The 21759-nt window shown below is 45.2% G+C and overlaps 1 protein-coding gene across 1 annotated transcript in view; it reads left to right on the plus strand.

The window, feature by feature from the left end:
* SEC14L2 (SEC14 like lipid binding 2) overlaps positions 1-21759 on the plus strand; it is a 111688-nt gene that overhangs the window by 63228 nt on the left and 26701 nt on the right. Inside the window, exons 5-8 of the mRNA XM_029572027.1 lie at positions 8933-9121; positions 10473-10568; positions 12137-12197; positions 21370-21453. Of these exons, the coding sequence (XP_029427887.1) occupies positions 8933-9121; positions 10473-10568; positions 12137-12197; positions 21370-21453 (430 nt within the window). The remainder of the gene's footprint in view (positions 1-8932; positions 9122-10472; positions 10569-12136; positions 12198-21369; positions 21454-21759) is intronic.

Genomic DNA, 21759 nt, shown 5'->3' on the forward strand with positions numbered 1-21759 from the left:
GGGTTCAGCCCCGTAGACTGATATTATCCTGAGTAGCTTTACTCCAGCTCTGACTAGAAATTAAATTTCTGGCATTAAGACGCCATGTGCTCAGCCTATGTACCACTCTACATTAGGGAGAAATAGTTAATGCTCTCATTCATATGGGATTCAATGGAGGAGTGCTAACTTGTGCACATGGCTTCATATTTATTTGACTGTAGACTTGTTTGCTGCATCAAGGGTAAGGTCTATGGACAGAAAAAACATGTGCAGAGTCCAGCTGGCCCAATCTAGGAACTGCCATAGCAGGCCTAACTCTGGCTGGCCCAATGCTCATGAGCCCTCTCCTTCCAAATACAAATTGAATGAAAGGCTAAAAGCCCCTTCCCCTCCTTCATTTGCCCCCAGAATACAAACTGTTTGGCACGACAGCCCTTTCATCCCTGAAATTGGCATCCACATGGCAAGATGCTGTGGCAAAGTTTCACTCAGTAAAGAGAGCAGAGGTGAGTGGCTTGTCCTGTATTCTGAATTGGTGTGTGAAGCCGTTGGTCTGTGGGTAGGGTTCTGCAGTTCTTATGTTAGCACTCAGAGGCTCGTTAAGGAGTGCAGCATCGAGGTTAGTTGCACTATGGACTAAAAGGACCAAGGTACTTCTAATTATCAATAGCATTATGATGAGAAATGAAACGCTGGGTCTCCGATCTGCATTCTTTGTTTAAAAATAACCAGTTCTGCTATTTTTATCTTTCACAGTTTTGAGGTTTAGTCACAATTAGCTGTCTTAGAATTCATGTGGAAAAAAATTAAATTTGGATAAAGTTCTATATAATAGAAGTTTACATTCACTGGAAAAATGCAAAATCAATGTTATATTGTCATCTATTCCTTGTATGGGAGTCTGTGATGCTGCTCGGTAATGGCAGACTACATTTTTGAGCTGAGCCTTGATTTTTTTTTTTCTTTTAAATCTGTCAAAAAGGAGAATAACACCAAAGATAAATCAGACCCTGGTGCTTTGCTTTGCAGCTTTCATTGAGTAGAAACCTGAGAGAGTTTGAACTGGTAATCTAAACAAAGGTGACGCACAAGTCAAAGGTTTCCTGTCAGTAGGATCTGGTTTAGGCACAGGTGCCGAAACTTTAAATCTGACCCCTCATGTCAGAGTGCTGCTCTATCCTGGAAAGAAAAGGTAGTGGAAGGAGGAGGATGGGAGCAGGCTTGTGCTCAGTCTGGCTGGGATTACAAGGTGGTAGGCACCTTGGATTCTAAAAAGCCTCTCGCTGCCTCTGTACCTATGAGCTGGGGTCAGCGTGTGCCAGACACACGTGCAGCCCTCCTGACGTTTGCCACAGTTAAATACCCAATATAGGTACGGTGCTCGCGTTGCCACTAAACCGAGAAAGGGACATAAGTCTCAGAAAGCTAAGTAAGCGAGCGCCTCCAGGGTGTGCATGAGGGTGAGGATTGGGGTTGACCTGTGTCAGGTGGCCAACCTTAAAGGGCTGATGCAGTCCTGGCTTTGCCCCATTGCATCTATAAACGTGTAGTTTCTGTTGCTCTAAGAAAGGCAGGGCCACAAGCCCATGGATTCAGCAAAGCAAAACCTAGAACTGGATCAGCCCCTCTGGCTTGGTGACCCCAGTGGGAGGGACCTGGCCTAGCAGACTTCCAGCTCTGATTGCTTATAGTGAGAGGCCTGTAAAATATTCTGTACCTGACACCTGTAGAGACTCAGCAAGTGGTACTGAGGGCCAATAAAATAGTAGTAAGATATTGGGTGACAGGGAGAAGGACTTTGCACGCTCTGGCATATGTGTCCAAAACGTTTTTGGTGGAACTACTGTTCATCCACAGAATATCTAGAAAATTACAAAGGGGACTGAATTAGAAATTGGTTGCAAGAACTTGCAGTGAGCTTACCTTGCATGCCCGTGACAGTATACTAGATTATCTTAGAAAAAACCTTCTGGCCCATCCATTGGCCCACTTATTCGTGGCTTCATCCCTGCTGTCAGCCACAGAGTATGAGCGTCTGCAAGATTTCTCTTTATCCCCAAGAGTCGGGTTTTTTAATTTTTTTTGTATCTCATAATTTTGGGTAGAAGAGCATACAAGAACCCCAGTTAATTTTCTCCAGCCCCCAGTTTTTCTCATGCCTAATCCCAAAGCTCTGTTATAACTAGTACTGTGGCCATTGCCTGAAAGCCACTAGGTCCCCTCCGCAGCATGCCAGACTGACTCAGCTACATGAGTGACTGCATTTCCGCTGAGACTTCTAGATATTGTAGAGCTCACAGCCTGCAAGACAGACCCAGCTGCTAGTTTGATTCTATCGTCACACATAGCTATCATTACTAGTCAGCCTGCTGGGGCTCCTGTGTAGCCTGCTATGTGCCTGTGTTTGCATCTTTAGGAGATCTCTTATTACAGAACTTGCAACTTGCCAGACAGACCCAACTGTTGTTCAATTCTACAGTTGCAGCCTGACAAGCAAATCTAGGTCTGTGGCTGCCTGTGTTACCACTAGAACTTCAAAATCAGCCGCATCAGATCTGAGCTAGATGCCTCCACCAAGAAATGTTCCCTTCCAGAAAAAATCAATCTGCTCCTCCCTGCTCCCTGGCAGCGTTCCACCTCTTACCTGAGGAAGAAGTAGATTGCCTCCTCTCTTGTTTCAAACCCACAAGCCAAAGCTGGGCTATTCCACCACCTCCAGCCCATCATTCCCACCTCTCTAGCAGAAAGATGCCTCCCAATGGCCTTAAAACAAATTAGTAAAGCATTCATTGAAGAAACCTGACTTATACCCAAACTACCTACTGACCAGTCTCCAACCTCTCATTCCTCCGCAAGGTTATTGAAAAAGCAGTCTTATTGCAACTCGCCAATTTTCTACAACCTACCAACCTCTTAGACCCCTCCCAGTCTGGGTTCACAGCATTGAAATGGCACTAGTGATCCTGGTCAACGACCATTGTCTCTGCCTAGATAGTGGCTGACCCGCATTCCTAGTACTTCTTGACTTTTATTTACTTACTAGCTGTACCCGACCACGCGGTGCTGTGGCTCAGTCTGGTTAAATGGAAAAGAAAGAAAAGAGAAAGCACACGTTTCGAATATGGTTAATTTCACAATGCTTGTAGATATACAATATTTTTTGTTGTTCCATTGTCTGTAGGGAGATAGAGATTGTCTGGTTTGCCGACTCTAGAACACGCAACATATAATTGTCCATGTAAGAAGCAATCCGTGTCTAGATGTAAACTGCATAATTCTAGAAATGAAAAAAGAAAAAACATAAACTATATTCACTAAATCAGGGGTGGGCAATTCCGGTGCTCGAGGGCTGCAAACCGGTAGGGTTTTCAGGATATCCCTAATGAATATGCATGAAAACGATTTACATGCGACTGAGGCAGAGTGCATGCAAATCTCTCTCGTGCATATTCATTAGGGATATCCTGAAAACCCGACCGGTTTGTGGCCCTCAAGGACTGGAATTGCCCATCCCTGCACTAAATGAACGGTATGGTAAACAACACAGCTCAATTCCAACGCAATGTCACACGAAATAATTAAATCAAAATGAAAATAAATCGAAATCTATGAAAATTCAATTTAACAATGCAATCGGAAACATTGAAATGGAATCGTAAAATATTTAGTCCAAACCGTTAAGCCCGTTAAAACGGGCGAGATTTTTGTCCCCTCTCCTCCTACGTCTTTGCTCTGCTCCGCTCTCCCCCCCCCCCCCAGCACCACGAAGGGCCGGTGGCGGTGGTAGGAGCTGCAGCGCTGGCCGAGGGGGATCTCGCGAGGCGTAATGGTCCTGCCATCCCAACTCCCTCCCCCCTTCCCCGGTGGCGGAGGGACAGGCTCAGACCCCTTTCACTCTATCCTTACAGGCCCCAACTCCTTTGCTCTCCCATTCCCCTCTCCACTGAACTCCACTGTAACCTATAAGTGGAGAGCTGGGGGGGGGGTGTGGATAGAGAATCTCTCTCTCATACAGCTCCCTACATAGGCTTCCTCTCTCTCTCTCGCACATACACTCTCCCTCTGTCCCTCACACACGCACGCCCAATCCCTCTCACACACATACACAATCCCTCACGTAGTCTCCCTCTCTCTCTGGCACTCACACTCACCTTCAGCGCACATTACCACACTTCTCTCTCACACAATTAAAAAGGGCAGGATTTTTGTCCCCTCCCCACCTAAGTCTTTGCTCTACACTCGCAAGAGCTTGCAAAGTTCCCATGCCAGTTGTGTCTGGGAGAGAGAGGAAAACACTCCGTCCCCCCCCCCTCGCAAAGGGCAGGCGGCAGGCACTGCAACAGATTTGGGACACGTTGCCTAGCTTACTTTGCTCTTTCTGGAAGACCTGTGCCTTTAAGAAATCCGATCAGGGGCTTGAGAGGGAGGAGGGAGCAGGGCTATGGCTTTTACTTTCGTCACGGTGCTTTGCTGGGAGTGGGGGTGGAGCGATGCCCATGTAAACTCTTCCCGTGGTGGCTGAGACCCATGGGCGGGCTGACAGCACTGCCTTCCCCCTCCTCCCTCCCCCCCCCCCCCCGCAGTTGCGGGATATTTACTTGGCTTCTCCTTATCTGCGGGACTCAGGGGGCAGGGGAGGAGGGCGAGCTGTTCTCTGTTCAGCTCTTTGCGCTTTGGCTGCTGCAGGCTACAGCTGCTTGTGATCTCTTCACAGCCGCTTTCTTTTTTTTTGTAATTTAAATTTTTATTGAGACAACAAGTAAAAACAGATCATCAAACATATGAAACAATGGTATAGAGGAGTAGAAGTACACAAATTCAATAATAAGCCAGTCTGTAAAATGTACATCATGCCAAATTGACATTGATATAACTTCATAACAGAAATACAAACTGTGAAATAAATGAAGCCATTGTAAACCTTCATGTTGTGTCATTTAATTGTATTCCCCCATGAACCCCCCCCCCCAACCCGCCTCCCTGTCCCTTAATTCCCTGCTGAAGTTGGAAATTATGAATGGAGAGCATCAGGTACATACACTTTGGAAAGGAGAGGAAAGAGGATAGATACCATAAAGCCTTAATGCACTAAATCAGTGTACAAGTAGCAACACGAGTGATTGTTGTCTATGCATGTGTGCCCCATATCTGAACCATTTAATGTAAAGTTGCCCGCCTTGCAGTATACGGCTGCCATACCTTTCGAAAACGTCCTATATTTTTCCTGGAATGGGCAGTAATCTCTGCTAAGATGTAAATTTTCCCCACATTCTGTTGTATTTCAGCAATCCCCCGGCACAATTGGGGATTTCCAGTGCCTCGCTAACACTAGCCTACCAGTAGTAAAAATATAGTTGAGTAGAAGGCTTTCCCCACTCTTGGTCGGCACAGGGCTAACGCCCAATAGGGCATGTTGCGGTGCTAGTACAAGGGACATTTGTAAAAGTTGACCAATCCAGCGTTCCACAGATCGCCACAAGTCTTGAATTATTGGATACTCCCACCCACTGCCTTCTCCTCCGCACCCTTTCCAGCAGCGATCTGAAAAAGTGGATTGTATCCTATGAACGTGCGCTGGACAGATATGCCATCTGTAGAACAATTTAAGGGAGTTTTCAATCATAGAAGCCGCAATTAAACCTTTGCCCAATTGGGATATAATCACCTCCCATTCTTTCTGTGAGAAGGTGATCTGTAACTCTTCACAGCCGCTTTTTACTGCATTTGCTCTGCTCCGGCCATCCCAACTCCCTCCCCCCCCTTGCCCGGCTATGGACGGACTGGCTTGGCGACTCTTATACCCTTTCCTCCTCCTGTGTGTAACTGTCCAGCAGTCCCTACTCCCTCCCCCCTTCCCCAGCGGTGGAGGAACAGACTGAGCCGTTTCTCGGAGCGGCGACTCGTCTGCCCTTTCCTCCTCCCCTCTGTGACACCCAGCACGTAGCGCAGAGCTCAGTGGTCCGCACATGCGCGGAAGAGCTGCTCTCTACTGCGCATTTGCGGGCTGTGGGTCAGAGCCCATTTATATTGTAGATAGCGTGTGTTGCTTGTACGTCCAACAGATGGCGCTGTTTTTCCAAAAAAGCATGTTTTTACCTGTCGCAGGTGTGACATCTATATAATATAGGTATATAAAAACTCGCGCGTATTCGAATGCAACGTTGTGTCAAAATCTCAAAGCAATCGGTGAAGAACTTTCGGAGATTTAAGATTTTGAACAAACGAACATTTACATTTACATTTTTTATTTATATAGATAGTTGATATTCCACCTTTTTACCATTGACCATGATATCGTTATCACCCACCTAACAGACATAGGCATCACTGGCCTGGCACTGAACGGACTTGAATCTTTCTCCAAGATTGCACCCAGACAGTCTCCCTTGTACAAGCATTCTCTCACCCCTACCCCTTACTATGTGGAAATGCAAATATTTTTAAATGAATATTTGCTAACTACTGTAAACCGATTTGATATGCTTGCATGAAAAGTCGGTATATAAAAATTATTAAATAAATACCACAAAGCTTCATCCTCTCTCCCACTCTCTAACCTCTCTATGGTCTCACTAGGCAAGGTACTCAAGCATTCCAATATCCTCTACCACACACATGCAGATGTGTCCCCTAGGTTTGGACCTGACTGGGCAATCGCCAAGCTTAACACCCACCTGGATAAAGTCTTGAACTGGCTACTCTGTAACAAACTGAAACTAAGCCCCCAAAAAACACAAGTTCTATGGAGTGGGAAAAAAAGACCACACCCACATCCACTCAGGGGTAACCTTAGAAGGAGCAGCCCTCCCTTTCTCCCACCAGGTCTGATGTCTGGGCTTCATCCTGGAATCGAGACTCGCCACTGGCACCCAGAAACTTTCTGTAACTAAGTCCACATTCTTCCAGTTACTCCACCACCACCCCTTTGATGACATAGGCTTTACAACGGTGATTCGGGCCTGTGCGATCTCCCACCTCAACTATTACAACTCTTTATACATTGGACTGCCCAAAAATCTCAACTGCCGCCTGTAACTCATACAAAATGCAGCTGCCTGAACCATACTAAAAGCCATAAAATGCAAGTCATATCGCCCAGTCCGCAGAGCACTTCACTGGATCCCACCACCACACTACTGGGCCATAGTCAAAACCCTGGTCCTGGCATTCCCAATCTGAGCAACCAACTCGCCCACCTGCCCGCTGTGCTCACTACCCCAAGCTCTCCTCTCAGTCCCTAAAGACATGAGAGAATCAACCACCAAGAAAAGACTTTCACAGGCTCGCTCTCCACACTTTGGAAGTCACTTCCACTTGAGATCAGGCTTGCTCCAGCCCTTCTCTCTTAAACTGAAAATCTGGTTACTTGTAGCAGCTTATGGCTCGCAACCTGACCCCCAAACTCCTGCTGAAGCCCTGATGCTCTACCCTAGCCCACAGGAATCACATAAACTGCTCACTGACCAAAGCAGTATACTCTCTAGCTCGCAGATCAGCAAATCTGTGCCACTGTTCCCTATAACACGTAAATATTATTGTCTCCTTATTGCTCCAGTTCTGGTCCCACTTCAGTTTGCTATACGTATCTGCTATTGAGCTGCTTATTGTAACTCACTGTTGGAGTGATGTATATCCGCTGTCTTCCGGTAACCTGCTTTTAACTTGCAGGGTGGAAAAGCATGATAATCAATAAATAATGATGATAATTCTTTCAGCTCTCTCCACTTTTATTAACTAATGATCCTCAGTTCTTATCCCATTCCCTCTTGAACTCTTACAGTTTTAGTTGCCACCAGCCACCCCTGGAGGATATTCCATACTCCTACCACCCTTTCTGTGAAAAAATATGTCCTGATGTTGCTCCTCAGTCTACCCCCTCTGAGCCTCATATCACCACCACTTGTTCTAGAACCTCCTTTCCCCTTGAAACAGGTTCATGTTTGGATTTCTTGATATCTTTCAGGTACCTGAATCTGCTCTGTCTCATCTTTCCTCTCGGGTATACAGCCTTAGATTCAGAGTCTTTTCTGGAGCTTATAGTCCAGGTTTTGCACATTGTAGTGCACCTTCTCTGGAGTGCCTGCACTTCCAAGGGCATAATTAACTCCCCCTTATACCTCTCCTAGAGGCTTAATGGGCTCATTTGGAGGGCCTTGGACTATCCTTTATTCAGTGCCTGCCTGTCCTCCCCACATTATTTCTTTTCCCCCTCTGTGCACAGAATCAGTTCATGTTTTCTCTCTGTCGCCACACCAGGTCTGGTAGGCAGTAAACTTCCTCACATGGAATAAGGAGAGAAGAACTTTTAATTGGATTTTTGTGTCCTGTGGTAGGGACTCTGAGTGCAGCACCAATTATACAGACCTTTCATCTCAATCCACATTTACAATTTAGCATGCCAAACACACATACCGCCACCTCTGGGGTGGAAAGTCTGACCACCAGGTTTTGGTCCTCTTTCTGTATGCCAGCTTCTATGGCGAAGAGAAGGTGAAGGAACAAGAATAGTTCCCACTTTGCATCTGTGACCCACTGGAGAAGTCAAAAACATCCCCTGAACCTGTGGCCTGAGAAATGTCCTTAGCGTTTCTCACAGAGACGGAGAGCCTCCTGGAGCACTGCACACTGACTCTGTCATGATGGCTGCTCTCTTCTGTACCTTCTATCGCTGCTAGCTAAGAAAGTGCCTGTGTGTGCAGCGCCACCCTGCTGGACCTGCTGGCGAGAGAAACTCTGAGCCAGAGTTTGGGGCATTAGGCCTCTAAGAGACAAAGGGGGATGGTAAGTGAGCCAGGACCATATCGTGTATCGTATGCAGAGCAGGATTTGATTTTTCATGCCCTCATTTCTCTGCTTTGAGGGTCAGGTCACGGTTTCTTCATGGGGTGGACACGGGTAGGCGAGTTGGTAACAGTTTCTTGGGCCATCTTCAGGTTCTGTTTCTCCGCAGGTGGTTCGACTGTATTTGTCTGGAGGGCTATGTGGCTATGACCGGGAGGGCTGTCCCATTTGGTATGATGTAGTCGGCCCTCTTGATGCCAAGGGTCTACTCCTTTCTGCCTCCAAGCAAGAACTGGTTAAAACAAAAGCCCGTGACTGTGAAGTGCTGCAGCAGGAATGCAAGAAGCAAACAGAAAAGGTGAGATGTGCCCTCCTGTGGGAGTAGTATACAATATGCACTGCATATCCAGCAACTGAGCGGATACACATCTTCTTCTGTATAATCTGCTGCATCCAAAGCTCTGTGTGGGGAACAGAAATACATTCATAGCATGACTGAGTGGTATGAATATATTTCTGGATACAGATCTCCTGCCATGGGGATAGTAAATGACAGCTCATCCAGTGTGCCCAGGTGTCCTCCTCTGTCCTTCTCCACATACATTTCCCAGCTCTCCATGCCACCAAATCTGTTACGCGAGCTCTCAGTCCTGTTCATACCATTGTCCTCTGTATCTGTCCCAAGCGGGTTTAATTTCTGTGACAGTGCTGGCCCCCACCACCTCTGCTGGTTGGCATTTCCAGGGCTTGTCTTCCTCCTGATTCTTACAAGACCCAGGTTTAATAACACCCCACCCTCCACCCACTTTTTTAAATGATGCACACAACCACCAAACTTTAGTGTGGCTGTTGTCTGAAACATCCGGCTACCCCATGCTTGTTGATGTTAGGGTTATAGCATTGGCCATGTGAAGGTTAGCATCCTGAAAATGCTGCATGTGCTGTACGTAAGCTGCCCAAGTGGTACCTCTATGGGTATAATATATTGTGTATGCTGCATGAAAGATAATTGAACACTACTTCTCTGGATATAGATTTCCTCCTGTGGGTATATGATTAATATTATGTTGTAACTTTTCCTTTCTTTTCTTCCCCTTTCATTTTAATCATTACAACACATGTAAGATTAGATATTCTTCTTAGAGATAATTGGGGCTGTGAACGGCATGACCCTAGACCTTCAGCTTATGAGAGTGAAGTCTGCTGAATTTGTTCACTTCGTGGGATGCTGTGTAGTGTAGTGCATTGAACCATACCTGTCTGCTTGTTTATCCAGACTTTTTATCATACGGGTGCCATGTCTAAAGTCCTCTACTTATCGTGCTTGACTAGATGCCAACCTTTATGGGTACTTTTTGCTTGGATCTATAGAATTGGCAAGCTCCCAGGGTCACATTCTATAAGCTCACCAAGTTCTGTCCCTGTCTGAGACCCCTCAACATCTCCCCCACCCCAAACAGGTTTCATCAAGTGATTATAATATATCAACGTACTAAATGGCAGATAGAATCCAAAAAGTTCCATCCAGTCTGCCGAGCTGGGCATTTAGGGTTGTAGCTGCTGCTCCAATCAGGTTATCCTCATGCCTTCTGTTGGCGTGTTCTTATTTAACTCCATTCTTATCCCACTCCTGTATCTCTACTTCTATTATCAATTGACAAAATGCAATTGAGGCTGATATTTCTCACCCCCTTTCTGCTCTCTTCCAGCTGGGGAGGAGTGTAGAGGAAATAATCATGATTTATGACTGTGAAGGGCTGGGGCTGAAGCATCTCTGGAAGCCAGCAGTGGAGACTTATGGAGAGGTGAGAGAAGACAGTCCAGGATGGACTGGAGCACTGGAAGTCAAGAGCTATTAATATGTTGGCACTTACTTGGTACCTTAAACCAAGGCACTTCAACACATTACATTTGTAGATTTATTATCATAAACCACAAGCAGTATATCATAGTGAATATATAAATAAATAAACATGCTGCTTTGGATTGAACTTTCTTCAAGAAAGGTGGTATATAACCGTAACATAACCTACAGGTACAATGAGTCCATGTCCCAGAGAGCTTACACTCAAAGTGGGTACCTGACGCGCTGGGAGACAGCTAACGCCTTGGGTAAAACGGCTTGGCTGAAAATTGTAGTCTGACCTTCTGTCTGGCTGAACGTACACGCAGGCTCCCATGTGCTGGTGCTATGAGCCAGGCTGCGAGGAGGGGCACCCAGAGGCACGTTTAGGTTGGGGGAGGAGAACGGCATGCTTCCATGACACTTTCACATGCGCTCAATTACCCCTTTGGGAGCCTGCACCAAAGAGTGGGTGTGAAGGATGTAGCTGCATTTAACACATGTATTTTACACCAATGCTAATTAAGCTACATAGGTTGCCTGGTGTTCAAAAGATCACATTTAAAATATTAGTCGTAGTCTTTAAGGAATTCAAGATCCTCCTTATTTAACGAATTTCCTGTCTTTATCTCAACCTCCCCGCCAAGTTCGCTCATTGTGAAATTTGGATCAGTTGGTGGTGCCATCGTTTAAGGGGGCTCGGCTTGTGCATTTTCCTTCATAGGCCCCACTCGGGGGAATGATTTACCTGGTCAGTTGCATCTTAAGTCTGACACAAAATATTTCGCAAGCAATCAAAAGTTCATTTATTATATGAAGCATTTATGATTGTTTGTTAGTTGGTGAATATTGATTTATCGTAGTAAGCTGCTGTTCTCTGCATTTGTCTATGTCAGAGATTTAGGTTTATGTATCATTATTAACTAGTTAGTACCAATTTTTGGAGCAGACAGTCTACAAAAACTTTAAATACAAAATAAAATTATTTTCAGAGATGAATTGCTTGTGTTGTATCTCTTCTAAAATGAAAAGGAGGTGAGTGGGCCCCTCTTACCCAGCTAAATCCAGAATTTTTCCAGGTATGCTTAAAGAGATGTATGTCTATCTGTAAAATGTTAAGTCAATAAAATATTAGTTTTAAGAAAATGTTTATGGAAACAGTTAGCCTGCTCTCCCCCACAGCTTTCATATAGTGGAACAGTCCAATTGTCTGACCTGCAGACTGATGCAGCCAATCAAAGGGGAGGGGGGGTGTTGTGGAAGGAGTAATGGCAACTTGTTAACTCATCAAACGGCCACAGGCACCCTACAGTCTTGCAAATGAGACTCTCATGGATTAAACAGATTAGTGAATAATATTTGTACCTGCAGTATTTGAGAAGAAATGTGGGGCGCTCTCTTCTCCTCATGTGGGAAGGAGTGAAACTGAATAGCAGAGGCAGCATGGCTATTGGAAGGTTCTGGAGAGACATGAATAACAATGCAAGTTTTGGATGACCAGAACTAAATAGGTATACTCTGATTTTACAGATTTTGACCATGTTTGAAGACAACTATCCTGAGTCCCTGAGGCGCCTCTTTGTTATTAAAGGTGAGTCCATGCATACTGGCAGTAATGCAGGCTTCCAGCTCACCGTATTCCTGTTCATACCCACATCTGTCCAGACTCCTAGGTTTGAATCTCTGCCAGCAGATGGAGACAGAGAAAGTTTCACCGACACTGCTACATACATGGATTTACCCAAGGGAAGTCTTGCCTCACAAATCTACATTTTTTGAAGGGGTGAATAAACATGGATAAAGGTGATCCAGTAGATGTGGTGTATTTGGATTTTCAGAAGGCGTTTGACAACTTCCTGCATGAAAAGATTCTAAGAAAACTAAAAGGTCATGGGATTAGTTAAAAGACAGGAAACAGAGAACAGGATTAAATGGTCCGTTTTCACAATGAAAAGGTAAACAGTTGAGTGCCTCAGGGATCTGTACTTGGACCAGTGCTTTTCATATATTTATAAATGATCTGGAAAGGGGTACGACAAGTGAGATGATCAAAGTTGCGGATGACACAAAATTATGTAGTTAAATCTCAAGCAGATTGTGATGAATTGCAGGAGGCCCTTACGAGACTGGAAGATTGGGCTTCCAAATGGCAGATGAAATTTAACGTGGACAAGTGCAAAGTGATGCATATAGGGAAAAAGAATCCTTGCTGTAGTTACACAATGTTAGGTTCTATCTTAGGAGTTACCACTCAGGAAAGAGATCTAGGCATCATAGTGGATAATACATTGAAATCGTCGGCTCAGTGTGCTGTGGCGATCAAAAAAGCAAACAGAATGTTAGGAATGATTAGGAAGGGAATGGTGAATAAAACGGAAAATGTCATAATGCCTCTGTATCGCTCCATGGTGAGACCGCACCTTGAATACTGTGTACAATTCTGGTCGCCGCATCTCAAAAAGGTTAGAGCTGCACTGGAGAAAGTGCAGAGAAGGGCTACCAAAATGATAAGGGGCATGGAACGGCTGTCCTATGAGGAAAAGCTAAAGAGGTTAGCGCTGTTCGGTTTGGAGAAGAGACAACTGAGGGTGGATGTGACAAACGTCTACAAAATAATGAAAGGACATGAACAAGTTAATATAAATTAGTTATTTACTCTCTCAGATAATAATAGAAGGACTAGGGGGCACTCCATAAAGTTACCAAGTAGCTCATTTAAAACAAATTGAAGAAAATTCTTTTTCACTCAGTGTATAGTTAAACTCTGGAATTCATTGCCAGAGGATGTGGTTACAGCAGTTAGTGTAACTGGGTTTAAAAAAGGTTTGGATATGCTCCTAGAGGAAAAATCCATAAGCTGCTATTTTGGTAATTAATAAGCAATAGTAGCTTGTGATTTATCTAAAGTTTGGGTACTTGCCAGTGGCACTTGCCACTGTTGGAAATAGGATGCTGGGCTTGATAGACCCTTAGTCTGACTGAGTATGGCATATCTTATGTTCTTATGTTCACCTGCAGTCCCTCAGTATTTCTCTGTCTCTAGCAGATGGTAGATGGTGTAAAACCTGCAGTCTTAAGTATATTAAAAAAAAAACATGAAGAAAGAGAGAAGTTGATGCGGGCGAGCAGGGGGTTGGTGACCCTTGATTTGCTTCTGCCCTGAAATCCGGTGTGTCTGATCCTTCACGCCTCGTTCCCCCTCCCTGCCTTTCTTCTTTTCCCATGGTGGCTCCTGAAGAGAAGAAGCCTACCTGGGAAGTATTTTCTTTTTTTTTTCACAAAAAAAAAAGAGAAAAAAGCTTGAGTGGTTGGAGCCAGGGAACGTGGAGACAGCCTCTCCCGCTAAACAGGTGAATTGTAGCTCGTGTGTTCGCCGCAGGGAGGTGGAGTTTGTGACTGGTGGTTATGTGGCACATACTGCTCAGCCTGTAAGCCCACGGTAACACTTTGCCATTGAGAAGGCCTTAAGGGTCCAGGACCAGTGGTCTCTTGGTGAGTGGGCTTGCTCAGTGCAGATGAATTATTTTATTTTAAAAAAAACGGCTGTGTTCACTTGCCTGCGGGTGGCGGGAACGGGAATTCGCTGACGTCATGATGATCTGTGCCGCTCAGAAATGGTTTTCTTTGCCACTTTTCACCATTCCTGATTGGTGCAGGCAGAGAAAATTTGCACTGCTATTGTGCACGCTCACACTCAAGACTGGAGCAGTCCTGGGGCACCAGGCCGATCATTCGCACTCAGTGCAATCTGTATGTTGACCACGCCAGAGAAAGTGTTACTGCTTGGTACAGGGAAAAAGAGAATTTGCACCGCTGTTGTGTGCACTTCCACTGAGGGCGGGAGCAGAAATCTGGTGATGCCATGTCGATCAATCGCACTCAGCATGGGCTATGTGCTTGCTGTGCCGGTGTGCTCACTAGCAGGAGGAGGCCGAGGGCTCTCGGCGCACACTGTTCAATTTGGAGGCTCCATGGTGGTCGCTTCTGCAGGAGGACTGGGGCATGGTGGAAGTCTTCCCTCTCGTTGTCGTGGCTGGAGGGACAGAACTCCTGAGGAGAGTGGGAGGGGAAGTTCCACAGGCCAGGACTGAGGTTCCCACTAAGGCACTCGTGCCCAATAGGAGCCCTAAGGCAGAGTCTGCGGGGCAAGTTCAGCACCTCCAGTAGTTACCTCCATGTGGAGGGTTCCCCACTCACTTTTTATTTCTTAGTCTCTCCTATTAAGGCTCAGAAGGAAGTGGGCCTATGGCCAGTTTTAATGCTCAGCAATTGGAAATTCCCACAGATTTTCCTCCCAGTGTGGAGGAGGGTGAGGCAGGTTAATCCCAAAGGGAATTCCAAGGGGGATGACTTGGAAGGACCCCTTCGGTTATGGTATTTTTATTGCGCAAACTATTCTGGAGAGTATTTGGTTCCCTCTTTGGAGTGAATCTCTTGATAGAGTGGGCTGGTGATTCCAGTAGGAGTTTGTGGCTTCTCTCTTGCCCAAAGGGGTAGGGCTGTAAGATTCTGCCCTGGGGGGCATGCCAGGAGACTGGTTTCCCTTGAGATACGCTTTGCCTAAAGGTGTGGCTTTGACAGTGCAAATGACTTGAGGGAGTTTGGGTCTATATCTCAAAGATGCAGCTTTTCCGTTGCAGTTGTGCTGTGTTTTTGCAACTTAAGGTTCTGTTTAGCATTCTGCTTTCCAGTTGTTTGGTTTGATTCCTTATGTCCTTAAGGGCTTGTGATCATAGTTTTGCATGAGAAGTCTGACCTGGAAGCAGATCCCATATTGGACAAACTGCGCAGCGAAAGCCTTACCCTTTCACTCAGAGAAATTATTGGTAGTTTGGGACTGGTACACCCCTAAATCCGGCTTATGGAATGCCCCTAAATCTGGCTTAAAGGTTGGCAGGGGAGTGGTGAAACCGTATCCATTTCCAGAGGAGACACTGGCCCTGGTGCAGTAGGTGCGAAGTCCTTGCAATGACGCAAGGACAGTCCACTCTTCGGATCCAGGGAGGGTCTAATGTTCAGTTCCGGCTGTCGGTGAGCGCTTGATGCTTTTTTATGAGGAGTTGGCCAAAATTACCGTGGACCAGTGGGTCCCAATTATGATAAGACGGCTACACATTAAAAATGTATGTGTCTAATACAAGACGGGTATATTATTTCCCCTTGCGCTTCTCATGCCAAGTGGGTAGCTGTTCATCAGATGGTGGACCGCTTACAGCATCTGGGAGCCATAGTACTAATTCCTCATGAAGAGCAAAGATCAGGAAGGTATTCCATCTATTTCTTGGTTCCATAAACAGGATGGGATGTTCGGACAATTTTGATTTTGAAAAAGGTAGAGCTGGCTCTCAAGGTTTCTCGGTTCTGCATGGAGACCCTGAGGACAGTCATAGGCAAGGAGGATTCTTGGCATCTCTCGACTTGACGGAGGCATATCTGCAATATCCATCAAACCAGAGCACCAGAGGTTTCTGAAGTTCATGATCCTAGGGGAATACTTTCATTTTCAGGCCCTTCCCTTCATATTGGCAACGGCTCCACGAACATTCATAGAGGTGACGGTGGTGGCAGCGACCTTATGATGGGAAGGGGTGTTGGTGTATCTGTACCTGGATGACTTACTCATTTGTGTGAAGTCAGAGGACCTCTGTTGGCAGTTGGTTCAGATGGTACTGATACGCTTGAAGTCTCTCAGTTGGGTGGTGAATCTAACGAAGAGCCATCTTGTTCCCTTTCAGATACTGGAGTATCTGGGAGTTCAGTTTACGTTCAATAGAGTATTTCTCACAGAAGAGAAGTTGCTGAAGTTGCAGGGTCAAATTTGACACTTGTTAGAACTTTCAATACCCAAGGTTTGGGACTATTTACAGGTCCTAGATTCTATACCATCGACATTGGAGCTAGTGCATTGGGCATTCACGCATAGGCGACCTCTCCCGCTGGAATCCGTTATCAGAGGAGTTATCTCCTCCTTTCGCTCGAGGGGGAGGGCAGAGACAGTCTTTCAGTGGCTTAGTTGGACTACTCTGAAACATGGTGTGGAAATTGAGGATTCGGAGTCGGTGATACCACTGATGCCAGCCTTTCCGGTTAGGGAGCACTGGCCACTGTGTGTGTGTATTTTTATTTAAGAAGAGCATTAACACAATCTTGAGTTTAGTAAAAATACAACAAGCAATGCATTCAAAACTTGATTTATAAGAAATACAATTCATTTATTTCTATATAGCTATTGCAAAGGATGGGAGTTGGCCCGGTGGTTCTTCCTTTTTCCTCTGGAACCCATGATTCCTACTCTGGTCATTGCAATAATGCTTTTGAGGACCCTGCATCACAGGCTCTAAATCCACACATCAGGAATCAATATTTGGCACCACTTAGCTAGTTAAGTCCCGATTTAGCTGGCTAAGTGGTGCTGTCTGAATATTTGGCCACACTCCGTGGCTGCCACTTTACTGGCTGTTTATCCAGCTAAACAACAGGAAAGGTGAGGGATGGCACAGGGCATTCCATGGCAGAGCTACTTTTCCAGGTAACATTGTTATGCTCTCCTCCTCCAGAGGGGAAGAGTTAGCTATCTGTAGTGCTTATCCCACCAGGAGGGCAGAGATAGTAATCTGTTAGCGAATTGCTGTAGATGCTCTTATAAGGGAAGGAGGTAGCAATCTGTTATGGCTCAACTTCCCAGGAAGAGGAGTTTGCAGTCTGTTCAATGATACTCTTCTGAGGAGAGGAACTAACAATAGGTATATTGTACTTCACTACTGAGATAGCAATCTATCATGCCTCCTCTACGGAGTAGCAATCTGTTATATATAGGCTGCTGGCAAGTCCCATAGAAAGAGAAGGTAGCTATATATATAAAACTTCCATAAGCAGTGTTAGTGGTCGGTAGTGGTTGGCTCCCACAGAGTGACAGTAGTGTAAGGAATGACCACTTGGAGGAAATGGTGAATCCCTGGGCCGATGGCAGATGACAGCGCCCCCAGGAGGAGATCCTGAGAGGAACCACCGGCTAGGCTAGAATATGAAATAAACACAATAGTTCTTTATTAGACTGCAAGCTGGACCACCAGGGGTGGCAGTAGTGAGTCGCTGTGTCTGGCAGAGCTGAAGTCCCTCTGATACTGGAATATAATCTCTGGGTTGCTGAGCTGTAGAGAGAGACTAGAAGTAGTGAGTAGACAGGGTATACTGGATACAAGATGATACACTCACAATAGTAGATCTGCAATGGTCTCTATTCCACAGAGAGTCTTCAGTACATTCAGGAACAGGAGCCGTAGGTGAGCACTGGTTCCCACAAACAGTCTGTAATAAGAACTCACAATTGCTGTATATGAAATGGCTTCTAGAGTAGAAGAGAGTCTGTAAAGGATTCTAGGAACATGGGCCCTCGTAGAGTGAGTACCGGTTCCTATCTGCAATCTTGCCAATGTAACTCTCGATCTCCGTACCTGCGATAGCGTCTTGGACGGAAGGGAGTCTTCAGAGCAATAGGAATGTAGGCCCTCATGGAGCGAGTACCGATTCCTATGTAATAGAACTCACTGTGTTCATGTCCATGATCGCTTCCAGGCAATGAGGAGTCTTCTGAGTATTCCGGCAATCTGAAATCAAGAAGAGAGAGCGGAGCCCCCGTGGAGCGGGTACTCCTGGTAAGTTTGAAAAGGCCGAGCAGTGGGGACGGGTTCCCCGGGCTGACTTGGATCATTGTTGCAAGTATCGTGGACTGCTGAAGCAAGTCCTGTTGGAGTTCCTTGCTAACTCGTTAGAGGTTAGCAAACAAAGACCTTTTAAAGTGAAAATGGATGACATCACTACGGGGGGACGCCCCCGAGGTTCGCGCCGTTGCTGGTACAAAGTCTGGAGCGCACGCGCCCTTACGTCATCGGGAATTAAGTTCACTTAGAGAATAGCCACTGCCATTAGCAATGGTTACATGGAATAGACTTAGTTTTTGGGTACTTGCCAGGTTCTTATGGCCTGGATTGGCCACTGTTGGAAACAGGATGCTGGGCTTGATGGACCCTTGGTCTGACCCAGTATGGCATTTTCTTATGTTCTTATGTTCTTAACATGGCGGATCCATAGCGTCAAGCCAGCCCGGGGACACTGGGACCAAGAAAAGAAGCTGCGGCTGCATCTGTCCGTCAGAGCCAAAGGGAGTCGCTCCCAAGGTAGAGAGGGTGGAGCAAGGGGCGAGAAGAGGCACGAACACAACAAACATAGACTGAATAATCAGCATATAGCCAGTTATCTGGCTTAGCTAGCTTGCTATTTGGCTGTCCTTTTAGTTAGCCGGATAAACTTATCTGGCTAATTATAAGAGAGCTGAGAATATTCCTTGGCGTGGCTGAATATCCAGTTAACTTGTTTGTCCATATACTGGCTGAATATTGGCATCCAGATGTTGCTCTCAATGATTAACATAACAGTGACATCCCCATCCCCCTGCCAATGGCCCATGAATAAAACCAACCTAGGTGTGGGCAATCTGATCCAGGAATTGAACTTGGGGGACTCCTCGTGGAAATGCACACGCCTGCCACACTTAGCTATCAGATGTTACAGTAACAGTAACTATAGATTTTATTTATTTATTTATTTATTTAACATTTTTCTATACCGAACTTCATGACAAGCTTCATATCAGGCCGGTTTACATCAAACTTAGGGGTTAACTTAACAAAACCATATAACAAGAAGGCCGAGGCGCAGTTACAAAAAACAGGGAGAATAAAACTGATTGGCATAATAATAAATAAATAAATACAACAACTATATATGTAATATAATAACAACTATAATATAATAACTATAATATAATATATAATCTCACCTAAGAGACACCCCTTTATTTAGTTCCCATCCTTAAAACTTTTCTAATTGTTATCACACCTTTCCCCATTACTTTTCATTTGTTACTTGTTTTCGACTGTTACTTGTAAGGGCCCTGCCCAAAGTTATTTGTTTTATGTAAACCGATACGATGTGCGAACGGCTATCGGTATAGAAGAGACTTTAAATAAATAAATAAATAAATAAATTTTCTCCAAAGAGCTGGCATTGGCTATGAATGCAAGTATTTTATTTAGCATTTTTCTATACCGACTTTCCAATAACAAAATTATTGTTTTGATCGGTTTACATATATATATATATATATATATATATATATAATATAAATATATAATATAAATATATATTATATATATATATATATATATATATATATATATATTTATATTTACCTGGGTGAAACCATGCTCATGGATCACATCTGCAAATCTCTGCTTGTATTATTTTCCATGGAAAAAGCAGGTGCAAAGCTCTGGGGTTTTCAGAGGGGATGTGCACTTGTCCTTCCCTTTTCAAAAGTTGGTACAAAGCCTGCCGGTAAAAGTGCCCATGGATGTTGCAGCCGCGCAAGCACCTTTGAAAATTGCAGCCTCCTCTTAAGAGGGCTACATTCAAAAGATTTCTGAGGGCAAAATCTGCTTCCACCTGTACATATTGTCCCTTTAAAAATATTCCCTTTGTCCGTACAAAGTTTTTTTTACCTACACAAAAAAGAGGGCGGGCTAACTTATTTACATATTGAGCACTATCCAGCTAAACTTGTGTGGACAGATCGGTCTGCACAGACAGCGGCCCTAAAATCGCCCGGATATTTGCTGGCTTTTTGATTGTGGACCTCTTCGCACAGACGTTCGAGAGACACTGGCAGGGTCATTTTGGAAGGTTAAGGAAGCAGTGACTGAGAATTTCCCACAGGTTCCACGGGGATGCGTCCATTTTCGCAGTGAAACCGAGGCAATCTTCTGGGCGTGTTTAAATGAAGGCAGGAGAACCGTGCGTGCAGGTTTCCATTTTCAAAGCTCTGCCACTGTTTTGCTAGCCCCCCCCCTCCCCTGTCGCTGCTCGTTTGGCAGATAACTTTCGTGGCATTTTGGCTTTGAAAGTTTGCATAAAGTCTGCCCATGAAAACCTCTTGCGTAATGCTGCAGCTCTGTTTTGATTGTTTCCCCCTAGGTCCGCACTGTACAGTGTGAACAATCCCCGTTCTTTTCACTCCTTTGGTGGCTGTTGGCGCTGCGGCATCCACCGTTATGTGGTGTGCACTGCTGCAGCAAGGGCCCAAGCCTAACAGAGAGGGCTCCTGTATAGGCTTTTGGAAATGGAGAACAAGAACCCAGCCTCCCAGGGCCTGGGAGCTTACAAAGTGCTTGTGATTTGCATTTTATACTTTAATGGTTATTTATTGATATTGAAATTTGTATTGTGCTGTTTCACTGAAATTTGGATCCTTGCTGTTCTAGACCTTGAGCATTTGGAAAGAAGACTCATAAATGTGATAACTTTTTATTTTATTTTGTATGATTTTTATTACAGTGCATGCTAAATTTTTCTGGCCGCAGGTTTTTAGTTTTCAGATTTTGGTGACACTGACCCTGTCCCGTCCCCCCCGATGACTGTGCAACGTACGCCAGCCACATCAGAGAAAACTGCTGTAAACATTAGACCCCAACACAGTGCGCACACTCAAAACCCAAAGCACACTCACATGTAGTGCACAGTGCATTTCTCTAGGAGGTGACTGATGTGACGCTGTGATCTCAGGCCACAAGCCATTCGCAGTGTCTGGCTTCCTCCATGCTCGCAGGATTTGTTCAGTTTTTAGTGTCCCTATCATCTCGGAGACATGCCTGCTAGGACAGATGCTTTCTTTTCACCTTTTACATCTGTGTCCATTTCCTTTTCAGCCCCCAAGCTCTTCCCTGTGGCATACAACCTTATCAAGCCCTTTCTGTGTGAAGATACCAGGAGGAAGATTATGGTGCTAGGAGGTAACTAAACTTCAAGCTACAGAGTAAACCTTTTGGTTCATACACACACCAATGTGCACCCAGCTGCAACCACTACTGCCTGGTTTTGCACACTCATTCCCAGTTCAATATCAGCAGATGCCTGGGTTACCTGGTTAGTGTTAACAAGTGCTGCCCTGTTCAAAGTATATTTGTAACTGCCTATGCCTGAGTCTTGTGTCTCTGCGCTTGTCCACTTTAATGCTCCTCTGCTCCTTCTCTACTCCTCTGTCTACGATCTCTTGTGTCCTTTTGTAAAGTGTGTGCGAGTCCCGCAGTGTGTTTACA

This window comes from Rhinatrema bivittatum, chromosome 11 (genome assembly GCF_901001135.1).
Source record: "Rhinatrema bivittatum chromosome 11, aRhiBiv1.1, whole genome shotgun sequence".
Lineage (NCBI taxonomy): Eukaryota > Metazoa > Chordata > Amphibia > Gymnophiona > Rhinatrematidae > Rhinatrema > Rhinatrema bivittatum.